At 45.9% G+C, this 22,293-nt stretch overlaps 1 protein-coding gene across 2 annotated transcripts in view; it reads right to left on the bottom strand.

The window, feature by feature from the left end:
• Positions 1-568: 568 nt before the first annotated feature.
• The window catches only part of LOC141063274 (oocyte zinc finger protein XlCOF8.4-like), a 101,809-nt gene continuing 80,084 nt past the window's right edge, over positions 569-22,293 (bottom strand). For both annotated transcript variants that reach the window (XM_073557336.1, XM_073557335.1), the window contains exon 7: positions 569-1,548. In XM_073557336.1, the coding sequence (XP_073413437.1) occupies positions 695-1,548 (854 nt within the window). In that variant the 3' untranslated portion in view covers positions 569-694. The remainder of the gene's footprint in view (positions 1,549-22,293) is intronic.

Genomic DNA, 22,293 nt, shown 5'->3' with positions numbered 1-22,293 from the left:
CTGTTTTTTAAGCTGCTTTTATCGTTATAACTTTACCATATCACTTTTTATTCTCTTTTCTTATCCGTTGCACTTTCACTGGCCACTTGGTGGTGTCACATTTGGCTCTTTTCACATGCATTGTTTTGTTTCCTGACACCACTCACTGTCACCCCTAGATTGTTTCCTATAGAATTATAGATCCGTGTCCCTCGTGATGTAAAAACTGTATGAAGTATATAGTTTGAAGTCTGGGATCTGCATATATGTGGCTAGTTTTGTTTCGGATAACATGATACATGATTTTAGTTTTTTTTGTCTAGTCTCGCTTGAATATAGATCAATATTAATTAGTCTCCTGATGACGCCTTTGGTGAGGACGATGAAACCCGTAAAATGAGAGGCTTGGAGAGTGAGTGTGTATACATCACCTCACCCTATATACTGAGATGTAGGGTACATGTTTTTTTCTATTAGTCACCTACTGACTAACCTTCAGGGGGTGAATTATGGGTATAGTTTTACATTTGGAATTAATAAGGTTTATATTTATCCTTTTGTCAGCAAACATGAGGAATGACAAGAGACAACCCATTTAAGAAGATTTAATTTTGGTTAAAACTATTCCAACATTATGAACATAAAAAGTCTTCTCCCCTTTGTTATGTCTCTGATGTTTATTAACAGTTGATTTCCAAGTAAAATATTTCCCACATTAAGAAAATAAAAAAGGCTTCTCATCTGTGTGACTGCTCTGATGGCGATGAAGAAGCGCTTTCTGGTTAAAATGTTTCCCACATTCTGAACATGAAAATGGCTTCTCCCCTGTGGGAGTTCTCTGGTGCTTAACAAAATTTGATTTATTGTTAAAGCATTTCCCACATTCTGAACATGAAAAAGGCTTCTCTCCTGTGTGAGTTATTTGGTGGATAACAAAATGTGATTTATGTACAAAACATTTCCCACATTCTGAACATGAATATAGTTTCTCCCCTGTGTGAGTTCTCTGGTGCTTAACACAATGTGATTTATTGTTAAAACATTTCCCACATTCTGAACATGAAAAAGCCTTCTCCCCTGTGTGAGTTCTCTTGTGGGTAACCAATTGTGATTTCTGTGCAAAAGATTTCCCACATTCTGAACAGGAAAAAGGCTTCTCCCCTGTGTGAGTTCTCTGGTGGGTAACAAAATTTGATTTCTGTGCAAAATATTTCCCACATTCTGAACAGGAAAAAGGCTTCTCCACTGTGTGAGTTCTCTGGTGCTTAACATAATCTGATTTCTTGTTAAAACATTTCCCACATTCTGAACATGAAAATGGCTTCTTTCCTTTAGGAGCAGTTTGTTTTTTAATGCCTCTTTTGTGACTTTGATTTTCCTTAATAGTCAGTAATGAATCAGAAGATGGGACCTGTTTCATAGGATCAGATGACAGATCTTTGCTGTGAATGGATGATGATATATCTGGAGTAATAGCTATCACTTCAGTTGTATCTTGTAGGATCTCAAGATCATCAGATTTAAAAATTGAAGATGTCAGCTGTCCCTCTGATCTCCTGCTACAGTCATCTGCGAAGATAAAAAAAAAAAAAAAAAAAATTTAATAAAATATTAAGTTTTATATTTTTGAACATTTCTACTTAAACTGTACATAAAAATGGCAACCTATGTAAAAAACTTTAATTATTTACCAAGACAATGACAGTTCACAGTCTAATAGAAAACCTTGTTGGATGAACCAGCAGTGTGTGGTGTTCAACTGTTTGTTCATTCTGCCTCCCAAATATCAAATAAAAAGAAACCAATCAATGTTATGTAGGTGAAAATAATACCAATTCTCATCTCACAAAAAACAAGTCCCCACTCAGGTCCATCATCTGTAAACACTATTAGTGGCTCAAAGGCTGTTGAAAAGCAACAAGGTTTCCATAAACCAATCCAGTTATATCCGCTTTCACTTCGGAGTCTTGCAATGTGCGCAAACAACATTTAGGATTAGAGTTGAGCGAAACGGGTCGAAAAATTTCAAAAGTCGCCGACTTTGGGCAAAGTCGGGTTTCATGAAACGAAACCCGACCCTAGGATGAGGTCGGCCACGAGGTCGGCGACTTGCGCGCCAAAGTCGCGTTTCAAAAGTTTGTTTTGCGCTCTTTTTCAGCCAATCAGGATCCACGGACACTGTGGGCAACGTGATGACATAGGCACGGGTCACCACCATCTTTCAGAAGGGCATGCAAGTGATTGGCTTGCTTTGGTGGGCGTCACAGGGGGTATAAAAGGGCGTGCACGCCGACCGCCATCTTACTTCTGCCGATCTCAGTATAGGGAGAGGTTGCTGCTGATTCTGTAGGGAGAGTGTTAGGCAGGGAAGAAAAAAAAACTGCTTCTGCTGCTAGCGATTGTGCCTGTACAACACACCAGTCACTGTGTGTGCAGTGCAAGGGGAGGCTATATTGTGGTGGATCAGTGGTGTTGGTTGTTGGGCTGCCTTCTAAGGCTTCCTGACAGCTGGCGTTGCTGTTTACCCACTGCTCTGCAAACTGCTTTTTTAAAAGCAATCCCAATTTTTTTTTTTGTCCTGCTGAGGTACTGAGCTGCAAACTGCTTTTTTAAAAGCAATCCCAATTTGTTTTTTTTTGTCCTGCTGAGGTACTGAGCGTGCATTTTTTCACACCATACAGCGGTGTACGCTCCTCACACAGTACCGTGTAACGGCTGTTATCACAGCCACAGTGAAGCTATCTGTGTCACTCTGTGAGAATAAGTCGAGGACATGTTCCGTTCTTACAGACCTGTACTCTAGGGAGATTCCTACTCTGCCCAATTCTACATACACCTTGTAGTTTGTGATACACTAGCCAATTTCTGCCTGTGACATAGCACTCAGATATTCAGTGGGCCTCACACAATCCAAAAGTGTCCAGTGTCTGCAGAAATTCAAAATCTCACTTATCCTCTAGTCACTTTGGTCACAGCTGTGCCATCGAGCCTGTGACATAGCGCTCAGATATTCAGTGGGCCTCACACAATCCAAAAGTGTCCAGTGTCCACAAGTGTCTGCAGAAATTCAAAATCTCACTTATCCTCTAGTCACTTTGGTCACAGCTGTGCCATCGAGCCTGTCACATAGCGCTCAGATATTCAGTGGGCCTCACACAATCCAAAAGTGTCCAGTGTCCACAAGTGTCTGCAGAAATTCAAAATCTCACTTATCCTCTAGTCACTTTGGTCACAGCTGTGCCATCGAGCCTGTGACATAGCGCTCAGATATTCAGTGGGCCTCACACAATCCAAAAGTGTCCAGTGTCCACAAGTGTCTGCAGAAATTCAAAATCTCACTTATCCTCTAGTCACTTTGGTCACAGCTGTGCCATCGAGCCTGTCACATAGCGCTCAGATATTCAGTGGGCCTCACACAATCCAAAAGTGTCCAGTGTCCACAAGTGTCTGCAGAAATTCAAAATCTCACTTATCCTCTAGTCACTTTGGTCACAGCTGTGCCATCGAGCCTGTCACATAGCGCTCAGATATTCAGTGGGCCTCACACAATCCAAAAGTGTCCAGTGTCCACAAGTGTCTGCAGAAATTCAAAATCTCACTTATCCTCTAGTCACTTTGGTCACAGCTGTGCCATCGAGCCTGTCACATAGCGCTCAGATATTCAGTGGGCCTCACACAATCCAAAAGTGTCCAGTGTCCACAAGTGTCTGCAGAAATTCAAAATCTCACTTATCCTCTAGTCACTTTGGTCACAGCTGTGCCATCGAGCCTGTCACATAGCGCTCAGATATTCAGTGGGCCTCACACAATCCAAAAGTGTCCAGTGTCCACTAGTGTGAGCAGAAATTCAAAATCTCCCCTGTCCTATAGACACCTTGTACCTTGTTTTACATTACTATATAGTTTGTTGGATTTTGTCTACATTTTTACCAAAAATGAGGAAGGCTGGTGGAAGAGGCCGTGGAATTGGGCGGGGGTTGGCAGCTGGTAATGATGGTGTTGGTGGTGGATCTGATGGTAGTGGCAAGAGCAAAATAGGACCAAATGCAGGTGTTGAGCCTGCGTCATCGTCTGGCTCCATAAGGCTTCGAAGGCTTAGTTTTCTAGGAGTTGGCAAACCGCTTTTAAAGCCAGAGCATCAGGAAAAAGTTTTGTCTTACATTGCTGACTCAGCCTCCAGCTCTATCGCCTCCTCTTCTTCAGTTGTAAAAAGTAAAAGCACTGAGTCGTCATTGGAGGCTCATGTTCATGAAACACACCTTTCCTTGTGTCCTTCACCCCAACCAAGATTGAAGGATGACGCAGGCCATACTACTGATTACTCGATGGAGCTGTTTTCACATACCATGCCTGGATTATCAAGTCAAATGGTGAATTACCCAGGCCAAGATGAATCTGACATGGAGTGCACTGATGCACAGCCGCTGATGGATGATTCTGCTGGTACATTCACTCAGAGCACTATTGTCCTCGCAGTGTACAGAGCCAGATTCTGACACTGATGAGACTCAGGTGCCCCTTCCCGCACACTATACCACCATACACGGTGACACAGAGGAAGGTGCACATGACATTGAAAAGGAGGTGATAGATGACCCAGTTGTTGACCCAGATTGGCATCCATTGGGGGAAGAGGGTGCTGCTTCCAATAGCTCAGATGAGGAGCATCCACAGCAGACATCGACATCGCAACAGCTGTTATCTGGCAGGCCCGGAGCACTCCAAAGACAGGTTCCAAAAATCAAAAGAGTTGCTGGACAGCTTGTCCAGAGGGTCAAAAGATCACAGCGTGCTAGGCCGCAAAATGTCTGCCAAAGTAGGAAGAGTCCAGTGTGGCACTTTTTTGAACAAAATCCTCATGATCAGGCCAAGGTTATCTGTAAGAAGTGCGCAAAGACCTTTAGCCGAGGGAAAAATCTGAAAAATTTGAATACCAGTTGCATGCTTAGACATTTAACCAGCATGCACTTGCAAGCGTGGACACAACACCAAACCTCAAGTGCCACATGTGCAACTGATCACAACGAAGGTAGTCAGCAACGCTACATTGTTTCCCCCACTGTAAGCCCACCGGTTAGCACAGCAGCAAATGTTGAGGTGTCGTTGCAAGGCCACAGCAGTCAGGGAATCCCACTGTTATATCAACGAAAGACTGATTCTAGGCCATCAGAAAGAACACCAACTCCATCACCATCCCTCTCTCAGTCCGCCCTGTCCACCGCTACTTCCACCATATGCAGCTCTCAAGTCCAGCTCACCCTCCCAGACACTATGAATAGGTCAAGAAAGTACTCAGTCTCTCATCCACGTACACTGGGTTTGAACGCCCACATTGCCAAACTAATCTCGTTTGAGATGATGCCCTTTCGGTTGGTGGAAAGCGCAGCTTTCCGCGAACTCATGGCCTATGCAGTACCACGCTATGACCTACCCAGTCGCCACTTCTTCTCTCGCAAAGCCATCCCAGCCCTCCACCATCATGTGAAAGACCGCATTGTCCATGCACTCAAGCAGTCAGTGAGCGGAAAGGTGCACCTCACAACTGATGCATGGTCCAGTCGGCATGGCCAGGGCCGTTACGTGTCCATCACTGCGCACTGGGTTAATGTGGTGGATGCAGGGTCCACAGGGGACAGCGGTGGTGGGACAGTGCTGCCTAGCCCACGGTATAGGAAACAGTTGGCTGTAGGCGTTCGACCCTCCTCCAGAAGCGAAAACTCGTCCAGAGCGCAGTCGTATGAGCACTCCATCTGCAGCTGCCACTGTTGCACACGAGGTGTCCCCCTATCGAGCAGCTAGTGGAAAGCGTCAGCAGGCTGTGTTGCAGATGATGTGTTTGGGCGACAGACACACCGCCGAGGTGCTGGCCGAGTACTTTCAGCGACAAACTGAGTCATGGCTGGGCAGTGTACATCTTGAGGCAGGCAAGGTAGTTAGTGATAACGGCCGTAATTTTGTGGCAGCCATAGCCGTTTCAAAACTCAGCCACATACCTTGCTTGGCTCACACCTTGAACCTGGTGGTGCAGTGCTTCCTCAAAAATTATCCGGAGTTAACAGCCCTGCTCCAGAAGGTGCGAAGACTGTGCGCGCACATCCGCCGGTCGCCTGTACACTCCGTTCGTATGCAGAAGCTGCAGCGGTTGCTCCACCTTCCCAACCACCGCCTCATTATCGACATTGCAACAAGGTGGAACTCCACCCTGCACATGGTGGAGCGGCTGTGCGAGCAGAGGCAGGCCATAATGCATTTGTGGGAGGATACACGGCCAGGCACTTTGAGAGCAGACATGGAGTTGACAGGTGTGCAGTGGTCGAAGCTGAAAGACCTCTGTAAAGTCCTTCAGTGTTTTGAGGAATGCACACGGCTGGTAAGCGCAGACGACGCCATCCTAAGCATGAGCATCCCACTTATGCGTCTGCTCATGCAAACTTTGACGCACCTTAAGGAGCAGGCTTCTTCAGCCAATGTTGATGAGGAAGAGGAGGGAATCCTTGATGACATTCAGCCATTGTCTGCTCAGGGACCTCTCCTGGACGAGGTGGAGGAAGAAGAGGAGGAGGAGGAGGAGGATGATGGGGATGATTACTTAGGGGAGGAGGATGCATCTCGTGGGGCAAGTGAAAATGTTGGCGTGGCAAGGTCTGGTACAGGGTTTGTGCATGACTGGAGGGATGTGGATTTGCCAGAAAGTGCTCCTCCAACCAGCACTCGCAGTGCATCATTGACACCGGGAACATTGGCCCACATGTCAGATTATGCCTTGCAGATCCTAAAAAGGGACCCCTGCATTGCCAAAATGATGAACGATGACGACTACTGGTTGGCCAGCATCCTGGATCCACGCTATAAAGGCAAATTACAAAACATCATGCCACAGGAGAACCTTGACATAATATTGGCTAATAAACAAGCAACTCTGGTAAATCGGTTGCTTGAGGCATTCCCAGCACACAGCAGCGGTGATGGTTCTCACACGAGCCGTACGGGCCGGGGTCAGCTTGGCAGAGGTGTTCGTGGTGCACACAGCAGAAGTGGCGTTGGAGACAGGGGTTTCATGACAATGTTGTGGACTGATTTTTCAAGTACCGCTCACACAACTGGTAATACTGCATCGATGGAAAGTGACAGGAGACAGCAGTTGTCAACTATGGTTACAAACTACTTTTCCTCCCATATCGATGTTCTCCCACACAGGTCATTCCCCTTTGACTATTGGGCTGCTAAACTGGACACCTGGCCTGAATTGGCACAATATGCCTTACAGGAGCTCGCTTGCCCAGCTGCAAGTGTGCTATCGGAAAGAGTCTTCAGTGCAGCTGGATCAATCCTGACAGAAAAAAGGACCCGTCTGTCAACCCAAAATGTGGATGATCTAACCTTCATTAAAATGAACCACGCATGGGTTTCCAAGGATTTTGTCCCACCTTCCCCTGATGACACATAGGGTGACAGAAAAATGGCTTGCTTTGGTCCACCTATTCCTGGGTCTTGACCTATTTCACCTTTTGCATCAGCTGAATGTCCAACATCAACATATGCCACTTTCTAAAACTCCCTAACTGTGCTGCCTCCCCCCCATGGCCGGGGTCACCACCTAGCGCACGACACCGTGCAAGTGCCGTTGCCCTGGACAGGTGGGTAGGCCGAATCTTGGGCGCGGGCACTGGCACAGGGTCCCTCATAGTGCAATCAAGTGTCTCTGACGGTGGTGGTGCACACCCGCCGTCAGACACACCGCCGTACTATGAGGGGCCCAGTGCCAGTACCGACGCCCACGAGTGGGCCCCCCTTGCTTGGGCGGGGCCCCAGCATTTGCAATCTTTACCTCTCCCTGCTCCTCCGCTGTGTAGTCTGGGCCGTCAAATCCATACTGGGCCTGCCTCCTGATGTATAGACATATATTTTGAATGTGTACGCTATCCATACATGTTATCTGGGGATACGGTACCCTTTCTAACCTTTGTGCAATCACGTGCAATCCATACTGGGCCTAACACCATCTGAGCCTGCCTCCTGATGTATAGACATATATTTTGAATGTGTACGCTATCCATACATGTTATCTGGGGATACGGTACCCTTTCTCACCTTTGTGCAATCACGTGCAATCCATACTGGGCCTAACACCGTCTGAGCCTGCCTCATGATGTATAGACATATATTTTGAATGTGTACGCTATCCATACATGTTATCTGGGTATACGGTACCCTTTCTCACCTTTGTGCAATCAAGTGCAATCCATACTGGGCCTAACACCGTCTGAGCCTGCCTCCTGATGTATAGACATATATTTTGAATGTGTATGCTATCCATACATGTTATCTGGGGATACGGTACCCTTTCTCACCTTTGTGCAATCACGTGCAATCCATACTGGGCCTAACACCGTCTGAGCCTGCCTCATGATGTATAGACATATATTTTGAATGTGTACGCTATCCATACATGTTATCTGAGGATACGGTACCCTTTCTAACCTTTGTGCAATCACGTGCAATCCATACTGGGCCTAACACCGTCTGAGCCTGCCTCCTGATGTATAGACATATATTTTGAATGTGTACGCTATCCATATATGTTATCTGGGGATACGGTACCCTTTCTCACCTTTGTGCAATCACGTGCAATCCATACTGGGCCTAACACCGTCTGAGCCTGCCTCCTGATGTATAGACATATATTTTGAATGTGTACGCTATCCATACATGTTATCTGAGGATACGGAACCCTTTCTCACCTTTGTGCAATCACGTGCAATCCATACTGGGCCTGACACCGTCTGAGCCTGCCTCCTGATGTATAGACATATATTTTGAATGTGTATGCTATCCATACATGTTATCTGGGGATACGGTACCCTTTCTCACCTTTGTGCAATCACGTGCAATCCATACTGGGCCTAACACCGTCTGAGCCTGCCTCCTGATGTATAGACATATCTTTTTAATGTGTATGCTATCCATACATGTTATCCGGGGATACGGTACCCTTTCTAACCTTTGTGCAATCACGTGCAATCCATACTGGGCCTAACACCGTCTGAGCCTACCTCCTGATGTATAGACATATATTTTGAATGTGTACGCTATCCATACATGTTATCTGGGGATACGGTACCCTTTCTCACCTTTGTGCAATCACGTGCAATCCATACTGGGCCTAACACCGTCTGAGCCTGCCTCCTGATGTATAGACATATATTTTGAATGTGTACGCTATCCATACATGTTATCTGGGGATACGGTACCCTTTCTCACCTTTGTGCAATCACGTGCAATCCATACTGGGCCTAACACCGTCTGAGCCTGCCTCCTGATGTATAGACATATATTTTGAATGTGTACGCTATCCATACATGTTATGCGGGGATATGGTACCCTTTCTAACCTTTGTGCAATCACATGCAATCCATACTGGGCGTGAGAACGGCTGGCGAGCTGTTAAGCAAGCTACAGCACCTGTGGTTTGCACACGTAAGTTTTTCATTTTTTCAGGAATGACGGTTAGGCCTAATTCCGGAACTGCAGTTGACCTGCACTTACTGGGAAATCATTGTTCGCGGGTAATAATTGTAATCACAGATCCCCATCACTAACGTTGTTCAGCGGGTTATCTGCACCTGTAAGCGACAAACGCTGGCCTTTTCAGTGTAGCGCACATGCAGCCACGGACATGTAAGGGCATGACACACCAGTTATTGGCCAATCTCATGTGCCAGAGCCTCACGTGTCCCTCTAGTAAGCCGGACTTGGACCGCGGGGCATGACGGAGTCTCGTTCGTTAACGGAATTAAGCTTGCAATGTGTGCATCTGTTCTGTAGCTGGCATGGTTGAGGTTTCCCAGGTGGAGTCGAATTTAACTGTAGGCTCCACTCCTGGTGGTGCCCTTCTGGACATTCCTTTAAGGTTCAGCTTTGCAACCATACTGCCCACGTAAAACAAACACTTTGCCTTCATGAACGCTGTTTGGAGGGTCATGACTCGTGGGAATAACGCCGCCCAATCAGTTAACCTGCTAGAGAGATCGTTCGTTGCTCCCAAGCATGACATCACACTCCCTAGGAAGAAGGTAATGCCACTGTGGCGACCGTACTCCTGGGGGCGACACAAGTGCACTGATGCCCAGCCACTGCTCGATGAATCTGCTGGTACATTGACCCAGACCACTACATTCCCCTCGCACGCTACACGGCCTGAATCTGACCCTGATGAAACTCAGGTTACCCTTCCCATATACAGTTCCATCTTACACGGTGACAAAGAGGAAGCTGAAGATGAAAGTGCAGGTTCGGCCCACCCGCCATCAGACACACCACCGTACTATCAGGGGCTCTGTGCCAGTGCCGTCGCCAACGAGTGGGCCCCCCCTGCTTGCTCAGGATCACAGCACTTGCAAAGTTGAAATACTGTGCAGTGAGATGGAAGATGGGGACGACGAGTCCAGACAAGTACAGGGATTCCCTAGCGAGGAGACTTATTTGATTGTTTTCAATGTTGGGACAGCAATTTTTGGGGAGCACTATACTCTGGAGAATGATAGATGGGGCCCACCATACACTGGAACATTCCAAAGGTGGACATCAGACACTGGAGCAGCATTTACAGGGCCCATTATACACTAGAGCATTAGAAATGGGGCCCATTATGTTTGGAGCATTATTTAGGCCCATAAGACAGTGGAGCTTCATCCATGGGGACCAACATATACTGTAGCATTATGTGGAGCTCATCATATACTGTTTCAAACATTATATGGGACCAATGATTCTGTATGGAGAAATAGATGGGCCTCGTCATGAGATGTAAAAAGTGAAGTATTTTTCATTGTACTATATACCGCTATTTCTCTGCCGTATCGGAGCATGATGAGTTGTGGTATGTGTTAAAGGGGCGCTCTTTCTCCCAGGGCACATGAAAACCTGGAGCCAGCCCTCCCCCCACAACTGTAGCCAAATAACCCCCATTTTTCAGTGCATAACTTGTATTATGAAGTTAATTAAGGTTGACAAGCTTAAGTAAGAAGAATTGATGCTTTTGGCATTCAAATGGGCACTGTTGGTGTGTTTCCTGTACTCCTCTCACTGCCGACTTTTATTCCCCATTGACTTACATTGGGTTTCGTGTTTCGGGACGACCCCGACTTTTCCCTATCATCGGACGATCTTGCTCGACCCGACTTTTGGAAAAGTCGGGTTTCACGAAACGAAACGCGACCCTAAAAAACCAAAAGTCGCTCAACTCTATTTAGGATCCCTGTATTTAGTAATATTATAGTGAGAAGAATCCACTTAATTTGCGGTGTGTGTCTCCTGGAGCACAATCTGGGCACTATGTGGTGGGTAATAAAATGGAAAATGTGTAATTTTCACTCTCCAACATCCACTGCGTGTTAATTTGCAGAAAGTGGCTGTGGAGTCAAAATATTCACTCCTCCTAAGGATTATAACCCTCAGTGAATTAATTTATAAAATAGAATCACTTTATGGGGATTTCGATTGTTCTGGTTTTCTGTCATTTAGTTATGTTAGGTCTAGTGTTGAGCATTCCGATACTGCAAATATCGGGTATCGGCTGATATTCGCTTTATCGGAGTTCCGATATTTTTACACTATCGAATACCGGAATCGGAAGTTCCCATAATACATGAGCCAGTTGTGTTAGCCATGTTAACTAATGGCATGGCTGTGATTGACTGCTGAAATGATGTCATCATGATGCGCGGTTTGTGCGGGCCTGCCGGGGGTCTGTGCGGGCCTGCCGGGGGTTGTGTGTGTGTGCAGGCATCATCCGATGGGACTGCAAGTCCCATCGGGCTATGCCTGCTACAATGACAGTGATTGACACATTAGCCAATGATGAGACAGTAGTAGTCCCATCATCCGGCTAATGTGTTGAATGTAAAAAAAAAAGAAACTATACATACTACATACATACAACATGCATACATACTACATTCATACATACTATATATACTACATTCATACAACATACATACTTACTACATATATACTACATTCATACAACATACATACATACTACATATATACACAACATTCATACAACATACATACTACATTCATACAACATACTACATATATACTACATTCATACATACTACATATATACACACAACATTCATACAACATACATACATACTACATTCATACAACATACATACTACATATATACTACATTCATACAACCATACATACTACATTCATACAACATACATACTACATAATACATACTTACTACATATATACTTCATTCATACAACATACAATACATACATACATATAGACATACAGTACATATAACATAGAGTACATACTCACCATCACTTGTCACTTTGATCCCCGAAGCCAGTGTCATCTGTAAAAAATATTAAAATAACAAACAACCAATATACTCTGTGATCCGCAGAAATCCACTAGTGTCCCACGACGATCTCCTGCAGTGCATCACTGAGAGGTTACTATAGTTCACTAGTCTCACTTTATGGCAAAAGCTGCGTGGGAACTTTCTCACACAGCAATGCCAAAAGTGAGACTAGGGACTATTTTTTTTACAGTGGCGGAGGAATGCCTACCTCCCGTCATTGTATTCCTGGAGCCCCTAGAGGGCAGTCGCATCAGCTGATGCTGCTGCTCTCCACGGGAGATCGTCGTGGGACACTCGTGGATTTCTGCGGACCAGGGAGTATATTGGTTGTTTGTTATTTTAATATTTTTTATAGATGACACTGGCTTCGGGGATCAAAGTGACAAGTGATGGTGAGTATGTACTGTTATACAGTTCACTGCGCACGATAGACACAGGAACACTCAGGTCTTTGGAGATGGACTTGTAGCCTTGAGATTGCTCATGCTTCCTCACAATTTGGTTTCTCAAGTCCTCAGACAGTTCTTTGGTCTTCTTTCTTTTCTCCATGCTCAATGTGGTACACACAAGGACACAGGACAGAGGTTGAGTCAACTTTAATCCATGTCAACTGGCTGCAAGTGTGATTTAGTTATTGCCAACACCTGTTAGGTGCCACAGGTAAGTTACAGGTGCTGTTAATTACACAAATTAGAGAAGCATCACATGATTTTTCGAACAGTGCCAATACTTTTGTCCACCCTCTTTTATGTTTGGTGTGGAATTATATCCAATTTGGCTTTAGGACAATTCTTTTTGTGTTTTTTCATTTAAGACAAATTAAATGAAGATAATAATATCAAAGAATTTGTGTTTGCAATCATTTTCAGGAAGAAACTGAGTATTATCTGACAGAATTGCAGGGGTGTCAATACTTTTGGCCACAACTGTATGTACTGTATGTCTATGTGAATGTATTGTATGAATGTATTGTATGTAGTATGTATGTTGTATGTATGTAGCATGTTGTATGAATGTAGTATATATGTAGTATGTATGCTTTTTTTTTTTTTTTTTACATTCAACACATTAGCCGGATGATGGGACTACTACTGTCCCATCATTGGCTAATGTGTCAATCACTATCATTGTAGCAGGCATCACCCGATGGGACTTGTAGTCCCATCGGACGATGCCTGCACACACACACAACCGACAGGCCCACACACACAACCTACAGGCCCGCACAGACCCCCGGCCGGCCCGTACAGACCCCCGGCAGGCCTGCACAGACCCCCGGCAGGCCCGTACAGACCCCCTACAGGCCCACACAGACCCCCGGCAGGCCCGCACAGACCTCCGGCAGGCCCGCACAGACCCCGCCTGCACACACACACACACGCACAGCCTCCGCCCACACTCTTCCCCCCTCCCGAACTGGATGTGCAAGGAAAGAAAGGGTTTATTTTCATTCCGATATTTGTGCCCCATTGACTTGCATGGGTTTCCGGTATCTGAATCGGCGATACCCGATATTTTTGGGGTATCGGTACGATCCAATCCGATCCTATATTTCCCGATATCGGAAGGTATCGCTCAACACTAGTTAGGGCTTCTGCATATGGTGTGTCCAATCTCATCTGGGATCTGTTCCTGCTGTCCAGCTGGAGTAATCTGCTCCCTACTGCAGCCAATTGGAAAGTACCACACCTTACTAAAGTGCAAAGCACATGGCCGGAATCTGCCAGATACAGCGCTGTTCTCCTCTGGTTGAGTCCTCTGTGCTCAGCTTGCGGCTTGTGTATTTGTTTCCTGCTGTGACCGTGGCCCGTTTACTGACTACTCTTGTGTCTTCTGATTCTGTATTCTGTCCTTCTGGTTCTAACCCAGCTATCTGACTATTCTTCTTGCCATCTAACAGCACAGAATAGCAGGTAACACCATGGTCCAAGCCTAGGGGTCCCAGTGTAAGTCCAGATTCATGTAATGGTATTAAAGGGCGATGAGCAAGGCAATCCTTGGGATATGGAAAGCAGAGAAGATAGAGCCAAGCATGTTCATGGTGGACTTCTTTTGAGCTGCCAGGTGACCATGAACAGTGCTCCCAATACATTGTGTCTGCAAACTATTCCAGCTAGATCTTCATTCAAATAGCTAAATGGCGCTCCTTCCCTTCTGAACACTGCCATGTGCCCAGACAGTAGTGTACAATCGTATGTAGGGTATAGTGCGAAGCTGGAAAATAATTTGTAAGATCCAGTTGTTTTCTATTATCCTTTGTGAAGAATTTATCACCACATAAAGTGACACACGTCAGATATTAACCCCTTCACCCCCAAGGGTGGTTTGCACGTTCATGACCGGGCCAATTTTTACAATTCTGACCACTGTCCCTTTATGAGGTTATAACTCTGGAACGCTTCAACGGATCTAGGCGATTCTGAGATTGTTTTCTCGTGACATATTGTACTTCACTTTAGTGGTAAAAATTTTTCGCTATAACTTGCGTTTATTTATGAAAAAAACAGAAATATGGCAAAAATTTTGAAAATTTTGCAATTTTCAAACTTTGAATTTGTATGCCCTTAAAACAGAGAAATATGTGACACAAAATAGTTACTAAATAACATTTCCCACATGTCTACTTTACACCAGCACAATTTGGGAAACAACATTTTTTTTTGTTAGGAAGTTATAAGGGTTAAAATTTGACAAGCGATTTCTAATTTTTACAACAAAACTTACAAAACCATTTTTTTTTAGGGACCACCTCACATTTGAAGTCACTTTGAGGGGTCTATATGGCAGAAAATACCCAAAAGTGACACCATTCTAAAAACTGCACCCCTGAAGCTACTCAAAACTACATTCAAGAAGATTATTAACCCTTCAGGTGCTTCACAGGAGCAGAAGCAACGTGGAAGGAAAAAATGAACATTTAACTTTTTAGTCACAAAAATAATATTTTAGCAACAATTTTTTTATTTTCCCAAGGGTAACAGGAGAAATTGGACCCCAAAAGTTGTTGTCAAATTTGTCCTGAGTACGCTGATACCCAATATATGGGGGGGAACCACTGTTTGGGCACAAGGCAGGGCTCAGAAGGGAAGGAGCCCCGTTTGACTTGTTCAACCTAAAATTGGCTGGAATTGAGATCGGACGCCATGTCGCGTTTGACGAGTGTCTGATGTGCCTAAACAGTGGAAACCCCCCACAAGTGACCCCATTTTGGAAACTAGACCCCCTAAGGAACTTATCTAGATGTGTGGTGACCACTTTGAACCCCCAAGGGCTTCACAGAAGTTTATAACACCCAGGCGTGAAAATAAAAAATCATATTTTTTCCACAAACATGATCATTTAGTCCCCAATATTTTGTTTTCCCAAGGGTAACAGGAGAAATTGGACCCCAAAAGTTGTTGTCAAATTTGTCCTGAGTACGCTGATACCCAATATATGGGGGGAACCACTGTTTGGGCACAAGGCAGGGCTCAGAAGGGAAGGAGCCCCGTTTGACTTTTTCAACCTAAAATTGGCTGGAATTGAGATCGGACGCCATGTCGCGTTTGACGAGTGTCTGATGTGCCTAAACAGTGGAAACCCCCCACAAGTGACCCCATTTTGGAAACTAGACCCCCTAAGGAACTTATCTAGATGTGTGGTGACCACTTTGAACCCCCAAGGGCTTCACAGAAGTTTATAACACCCAGGCGTGAAAATAAAAAATCATATTTTTTCCACAAACATGATCATTTAGTCCCCAATATTTTGTTTTCCCAAGGGTAACAGGAGAAATTGGACCCCAAAGGTTGTTGTCAAATTTGTCCTGAGTACGCTGATACCCAATATGTGGGGGGGAACCACTGTTTAGGCACATGGCAGGGCTCAGAAGGGAAGGAGCCCCGTTTGACTTTTTCAACCTAAAATTGGCTGGAATTGAGATCGGACGCCATGTCACGTTTGACGAGCGTCTGATGTGCCTAAACAGTGGAAACCCCCCACAAGTGACCCCATTTTGGAAACTAGACCCCCTAAGGAACTTATCTAGATGTGTGGTGACCACTTTGAACCCCCAAGGGCTTCACAGAAGTTTATAACACCCGGGAGTGAAAATAAAAAATCATATTTTTTCCACAAACATGATCATTTAGTCCCCAATATTTTGTTTTCCCAAGGGTAACAGGAGAAATTGGACCCCAAAGGTTGTTGTCAAATTTGTCCTGAGTACGCTGATACCCAATATGTGGGGAGGAACCACTGTTTGGGCACATGGCAGGGCTCAGAAGGGAAGGAGCCCCGTTTGACTTTTTCAACCTAAAATTGGCTGGAATTGAGATCGGACGCCATGTCGCGTTTGACGAGTGTCTGATGTGCCTAAACAGTGGAAACCCCCCACAAGTGACCCCATTTTGGAAACTAGACCCCCTAAGGAACTTATCTAGATGTGTGGTGACCACTTTGAACCCCCAAGGGCTTCACAGAAGTTTATAACACCCAGGCGTGAAAATAAAAAATCATATTTTTTCCACAAACATGATCATTTAGTCCCCAATATTTTGTTTTCCCAAGGGTAACAGGAGAAATTGGACCCCAAAGGTTGTTGTCAAATTTGTCCTGAGTACGCTGATACCCAATATGTGGGGGGGAACCACTGTTTAGGCACATGGCAGGGCTCAGAAGGGAAGGAGCCCCGTTTGACTTTTTCAACCTAGAATTGGCTGGAAGTGAGATCGGACGCCATGTCACGTTTGACGAGCGTCTGATGTGCCTAAACAGTGGAAACCCCCCACAAGTGACCCCATTTTGGAAACTAGACCCCCTAAGGAACTTATCTAGATGTGTGGTGACCACTTTGAACCCCCAAGGGCTTCACAGAAGTTTATAACACCCGGGCGTGAAAATAAAAAATCATATTTTTTCCACAAACATGATCATTTAGTCCCCAATATTTTGTTTTCCCAAGGGTAACAGGAGAAATTGGACCCCAAAGGTTGTTGTCAAATTTGTCCTGAGTACGCTGATACCCAATATGTGGGGGGGAACCACTGTTTAGGCACATGGCAGGGCTCAGAAGGGAAGGAGCCCCGTTTGACTTTTTCAACCTAAAATTGGCTGGAATTGAGATTGGACGCCATGTCACGTTTGACGAGCGTCTGATGTGCCTAAACAGTGGAAACCCCCCACAAGTGACCCCATTTTGGAAACTAGACCCCCTAAGGAACTTATCTAGATGTGTGGTGACCACTTTGAACCCCCAAGGGCTTCACAGAAGTTTATAACACCCGGGCGTGAAAATAAAAAATCATATTTTTTCCACAAACATGATCATTTAGTCCCCAATATTTTGTTTTCCCAAGGGTAACAGGAGAAATTGGACCCCAAAGGTTGTTGTCAAATTTGTCCTGAGTACGCTGATACCCAATATGTGTGGGGGAACCACTGTTTAGGCACATGGCAGGGCTCAGAAGGGAAGGAGCCCCGTTTGACTTTTTCAACCTAAAATTGGCTGGAATTGAGATCGGACGCCATGTCACGTTTGACGAGCGTCTGATGTGCCTAAACAGTGGAAACCCCCCACAAGTGACCCCATTTTGGAAACTAGACCCCCTAAGGAACTTATCTAGATGTGTGGTGAGCACTTTGAACCCCCAAGGGCTTCACAGAAGTTTATAACACCCGGGCGTGAAAATATAAAATCCTGTTTTGTTCCCACATAAATGATCATTTAGTCCCCAATTTTTAAATTTTCCCAAGAGTAACAGGAGAAATTGGACCCCAAAAGTTGTTGTCCAATTTGTCCTGAGTACCCTGATACCCCACATGTGGGAGAAAACTACTGTTTGGGCACACGTCAGGGCTCGAAAGGGAAGTAATGACGTTTTGGAAAGCAGACTTTGATGGAATGGTCTGTGGGCGTCATGTTCCATTTGCAGAGCCCTTGATGTTCCTAAACAGTAGAAACCCCCAATAAGTGACCCCATTTTGGAAATTAGACCCCCTAAGGAACTTATCTAGATGTGTGGTGAGCACTTTGAACCCCCAAGTGTTTCACTAAAGATTATAATGCCCAGGCGTGAAAATATAAAATCCTGTTTTGTTCCCACATAAATGATCATTTAGTCCCCAATTTTTAATTTTCCCAAGAGTAACAGGAGAAATTGGACCCCAAAAGTTGTTGTCCAATTTGTCCTGAGTACCCTGATACCCCACATGTGGGAGAAAACTACTGTTTGGGCACACGTCAGGGCTTGAAAGGGAAGTAATGACGTTTTGGAAAGCAGACTTTGATGGAATGGTCTGCGGGCGTCATGTTCCATTTGCAGAGCCCTTGATGTTCCTAAACAGTAGAAACCCCCCATAAGTGACCCCATTTTGGAAACTAGACCCCCTAAGGAACTTATCTAGATGTGTGGTGAGCACTTTGAACCCCCAAGTGTTTCACTAAAGATTATAATGCCCAGGCGTGAAAATATAAAATCCTGTTTTGTTCCCACATAAATGATAATTTAGTCCCCAATTTTTAATTTTCCCAAGGGTAACAGGAGAAATTGGACCCCAAAAGTCGTTGTCCAATTTGTCCTGGGTACTCTGGTACCCCACATGTGGGAAAAAACTGTTTAGGCACACGTTGGGGCTCGAAAGGGAAGTAGTGTTGTTTTGGAATGCAGACTTTGATGGTCTGCTGGCGTCATGTTCCATTTGCAGAGTCCCTGATGTGCCTAAACAGGAAAAAAACCCACATATGACATCATTTTGGATACTAGACCCCCAATGAACAAATCTAGATGTGCCCCCAACTAATCTAATGTAAATTAGTAGTGCATGGAGGTGTGGTACAATTTGAAGCAATCCTTCATGCACAGGCCAGGTTTTTCGGGGCAGGTGTCGCACTGGTAAGTGGTGTCCCTGCGTATTCCATTTCTTTGTAACACACTCGACACCTTTTTTGCGGCTTACCTTTTCTTGGGGTTGGCGGGACCACCCCCGGAAAATGGTGACCTGGGACAATACGAGCACCTTCAGTTCCTGAAGTACTGGGGCCCGCTCCTTCCTGAGCGCCAAACATCATGGCCTTAACCACTACCTCCTGGAAATGAAGGTACGCCGTATCGCTGGGGCATGCACATTGTGACAGCAGGAATGCGTTGAGCATTGCCATTTGGACGATGTGCACGGCCAGCTTTTTGTACCACACCTTGGCCTTCCTCAATGCATTGTACGGTTGGAGGAGTTGATCGGAGAGATCAACTCCCCCCATTTTTTTGTTGTACCCCACTACACATGTCGGTTTGAGGACCTGTGTAGAGGTACCCCGTACAGTGCAGAGGGTACTGCCATCACCGTGTATGGTGGTCAAGAGATGGACATCTCTCTTGTCCTTGTACTTGACCACCAGCAGGTGGTCGCTACATTGGGCTCTGCTCTCACCTTTTCGGAGCATCTGCCCAAGTAGCGTCTTCAGGAGGCCTCTCTGATTTTTGCGGACAGTACCGCAGGTTGCGGTACGTCGCTCAGAGAGGGATTTGTAGAGTGGGATGCTGGTATAAAAGTTATCAGTGTAGAGGTGATAACCTTTATCCAGCAGTGGGTGCACCAAATCCCACACAATTTTCCCACTCACTCCCAGGAAAGGAGGACACTCAGGGGGTTCAATCCGGGTGTCCTTCCCTTCGTAAACTCTAAACTTGTGGGTGTACCCTGAGGTACTCTCACACAACTTATAGAGTTTGATTCCGTACCTGGCCCTCTTACTGGGCAGGTATTGACGGAATCGCAGCCTTCCCTTGAAGTGAACCAAGGACTCATCCACGCAGATGTCCCTTTGGGGCACGTACACTTCAGCAAACTTTTTGTTGAAGTGTTCGATGACCGGCCGAACTTTGAACAGACGGTCAAAGTTGGGGTCATCTTGTGCGGGACACGCTGCATTATCAGTATAATGCAGAAACTTGTGGATGGCCTCAAAACGCGTCCGGGCCATGACCATTCGGAACACTGGAGTGTTGTATAAAATATCAACACTCCAATATTGCCGAATTTCCGGTTTCTTCAGTATCCCCATATGGAGGACCAGGCCCCAAAACTGCGTCATTTCAACTGCGTCTACAGGAGACCAGTTTGAAAATGTTGAACGCGGGTTTTGCTCCAAAAATTGACGAGCGTACAAATTAGTTTGCTCCACCATGAGGTTAACAAAATCCTCAGAGAAAAAGACTTTGAAAAAGTCAATTTCTGTGAGGCCGGTGGTGTCAAACTTGATTCCTGATTCTGCCACAAAATCAGGAATCAGTGTCTCGTAATTTTCGGGGGGCGAGGTCCATACGGGGAGCACTGGGTCAGCTGCGGGCATGGTGGGCGCTGCCTCATCTTCTGTCCTGGAGCGTCTGCGTGGCGGTTCCGCAGGACCCGAGGAGGAAGATGAGGAGGGAGAAGAGGAAGAAGAAGAGGATGAAGAATCCGAAAAATAAAGAAAAGTCGGATCGTCATCCAAATCGCTATTAGTTTCGGAGGCAAGTAAAGCATATGAATAGCGCTGTTGGGATGAATTTGATGACATTTTTGTGTAAATATGGTGCTTGGGTGTACACTTTATTGAAAACTGTATGTGTACGTGAGGGGGGGGGGAGTGATTGGTGTAAACTTTCTGTAAAGAAAAAGCTGTGGAAAAAAGTATAAAACAGCAGGCCCTAGCTGATAAGTGTCACTTATCAAAACTAGGCTGCTGGATGTGCGCACGGGGTGGCGCAAGGGGGGGGTGGAAAAAAAAAAAAAAAGGAAAACGGCAAACTCTGATAAGTGAACTGTGTCACTTATCCAAGTTTCGCAGCTGCGGGATGTGTGTACGGAGGGGCTAAGGAAAAAAAAGCGAGCTCAAGTGTTGATCGGTGAACTGCGTCACCAATCAACGCTCGGCGGCTGCGCACGGAGGTGGCGCAAAAGTGGGGTGGAGGGGGGTAAAAATAGGGGGAAGGGGGATGGGGGGATTGGGGTGGAAGAAGAGAGATTGGGCAGGGATCAACAGTTAGGGTTGTAGTTAGGTGGCACAAAGGGGGGTGAAAAAAATGAAAAGCGGCAGGCACAAGCTTGGATAAGTGACGTGTGTCACTTATCCAACTTTTGCGGCTGCGGGATGTGTGTACGGAAGTGGCGCAAAAGGGGCTAAGGAAAAAAAAATGAGCTCAAGTGTTGATCGGTGAACCTCGTCACCAATCAACGCTCGGCAGCTGCGCACGGAGGTGGCGCAAAAGTGGGGTGGAGGGGGGTAAAAATAGGGGGAAGGGGGATGGGGGGATTGGGGTGGATGAAGATAGATTGGGCAGGGATCAACAGTTAGGGTTGTAGTTAGGTGGCACAAAGGGGGGTGAAAAAAATGAAAAACGGCAGGCACAAGCTTGGATAAGTGACGTGTGTCACTTATCCAACTTTTGCGGCTGCGGAATGTGTGAACGGAAGTGGCGCAAAGGGGGCTAAGGAAAAAAAAGCGAGCGCGAGTGTTGATCGGTGAACTGCGTCACCGATCAACGCTCGCCGGCTGCGCACGGAGGTGACGCAAAAGTGGGGTGGAGGGGGGTAAAAGGGGGGTAAGGGGGGGGTGGAGGGGGGATGGGGGGATGAAGATAGATTGGGGGGGTGAAGATAGATTGGGCAGGGGATCAGGGATCAATTAACACTTACAATTGTAGTTTTCTTTCTTCTTCTTCTTTCTTCTGCAGGGATTGTGATGCTACAAGCTGTGGCACCACAATACCCAGCACAGGAGCTCTTGCTGCGCCCGACTTCTCTGCAGGAATCCTCAGCTAGAGTGAGGACCCCTGCAGACAGGTCAGAGGCAGGTCAGGGGGCAGGTCACAGAGCGGTCACATCGCTGCTGTGACCTGTCATTGGTGGGATCGAATGATTACATCGATCCCACCAATCCCTGATCTGCCTGGTGACCATGGCAACTGCCT

The sequence above is a fragment of the Dendrobates tinctorius genome, unplaced genomic scaffold, assembly GCF_039654945.1.
Source record: "Dendrobates tinctorius isolate UK_male_01 unplaced genomic scaffold, ASM3965494v1 ptg000249l, whole genome shotgun sequence".
NCBI classification, from domain to species: Eukaryota; Metazoa; Chordata; class Amphibia; order Anura; family Dendrobatidae; genus Dendrobates; species Dendrobates tinctorius.
Note: the sequence above shows the minus strand (reverse complement) of the source record. Positions and strands in the feature narration are given on the sequence as shown.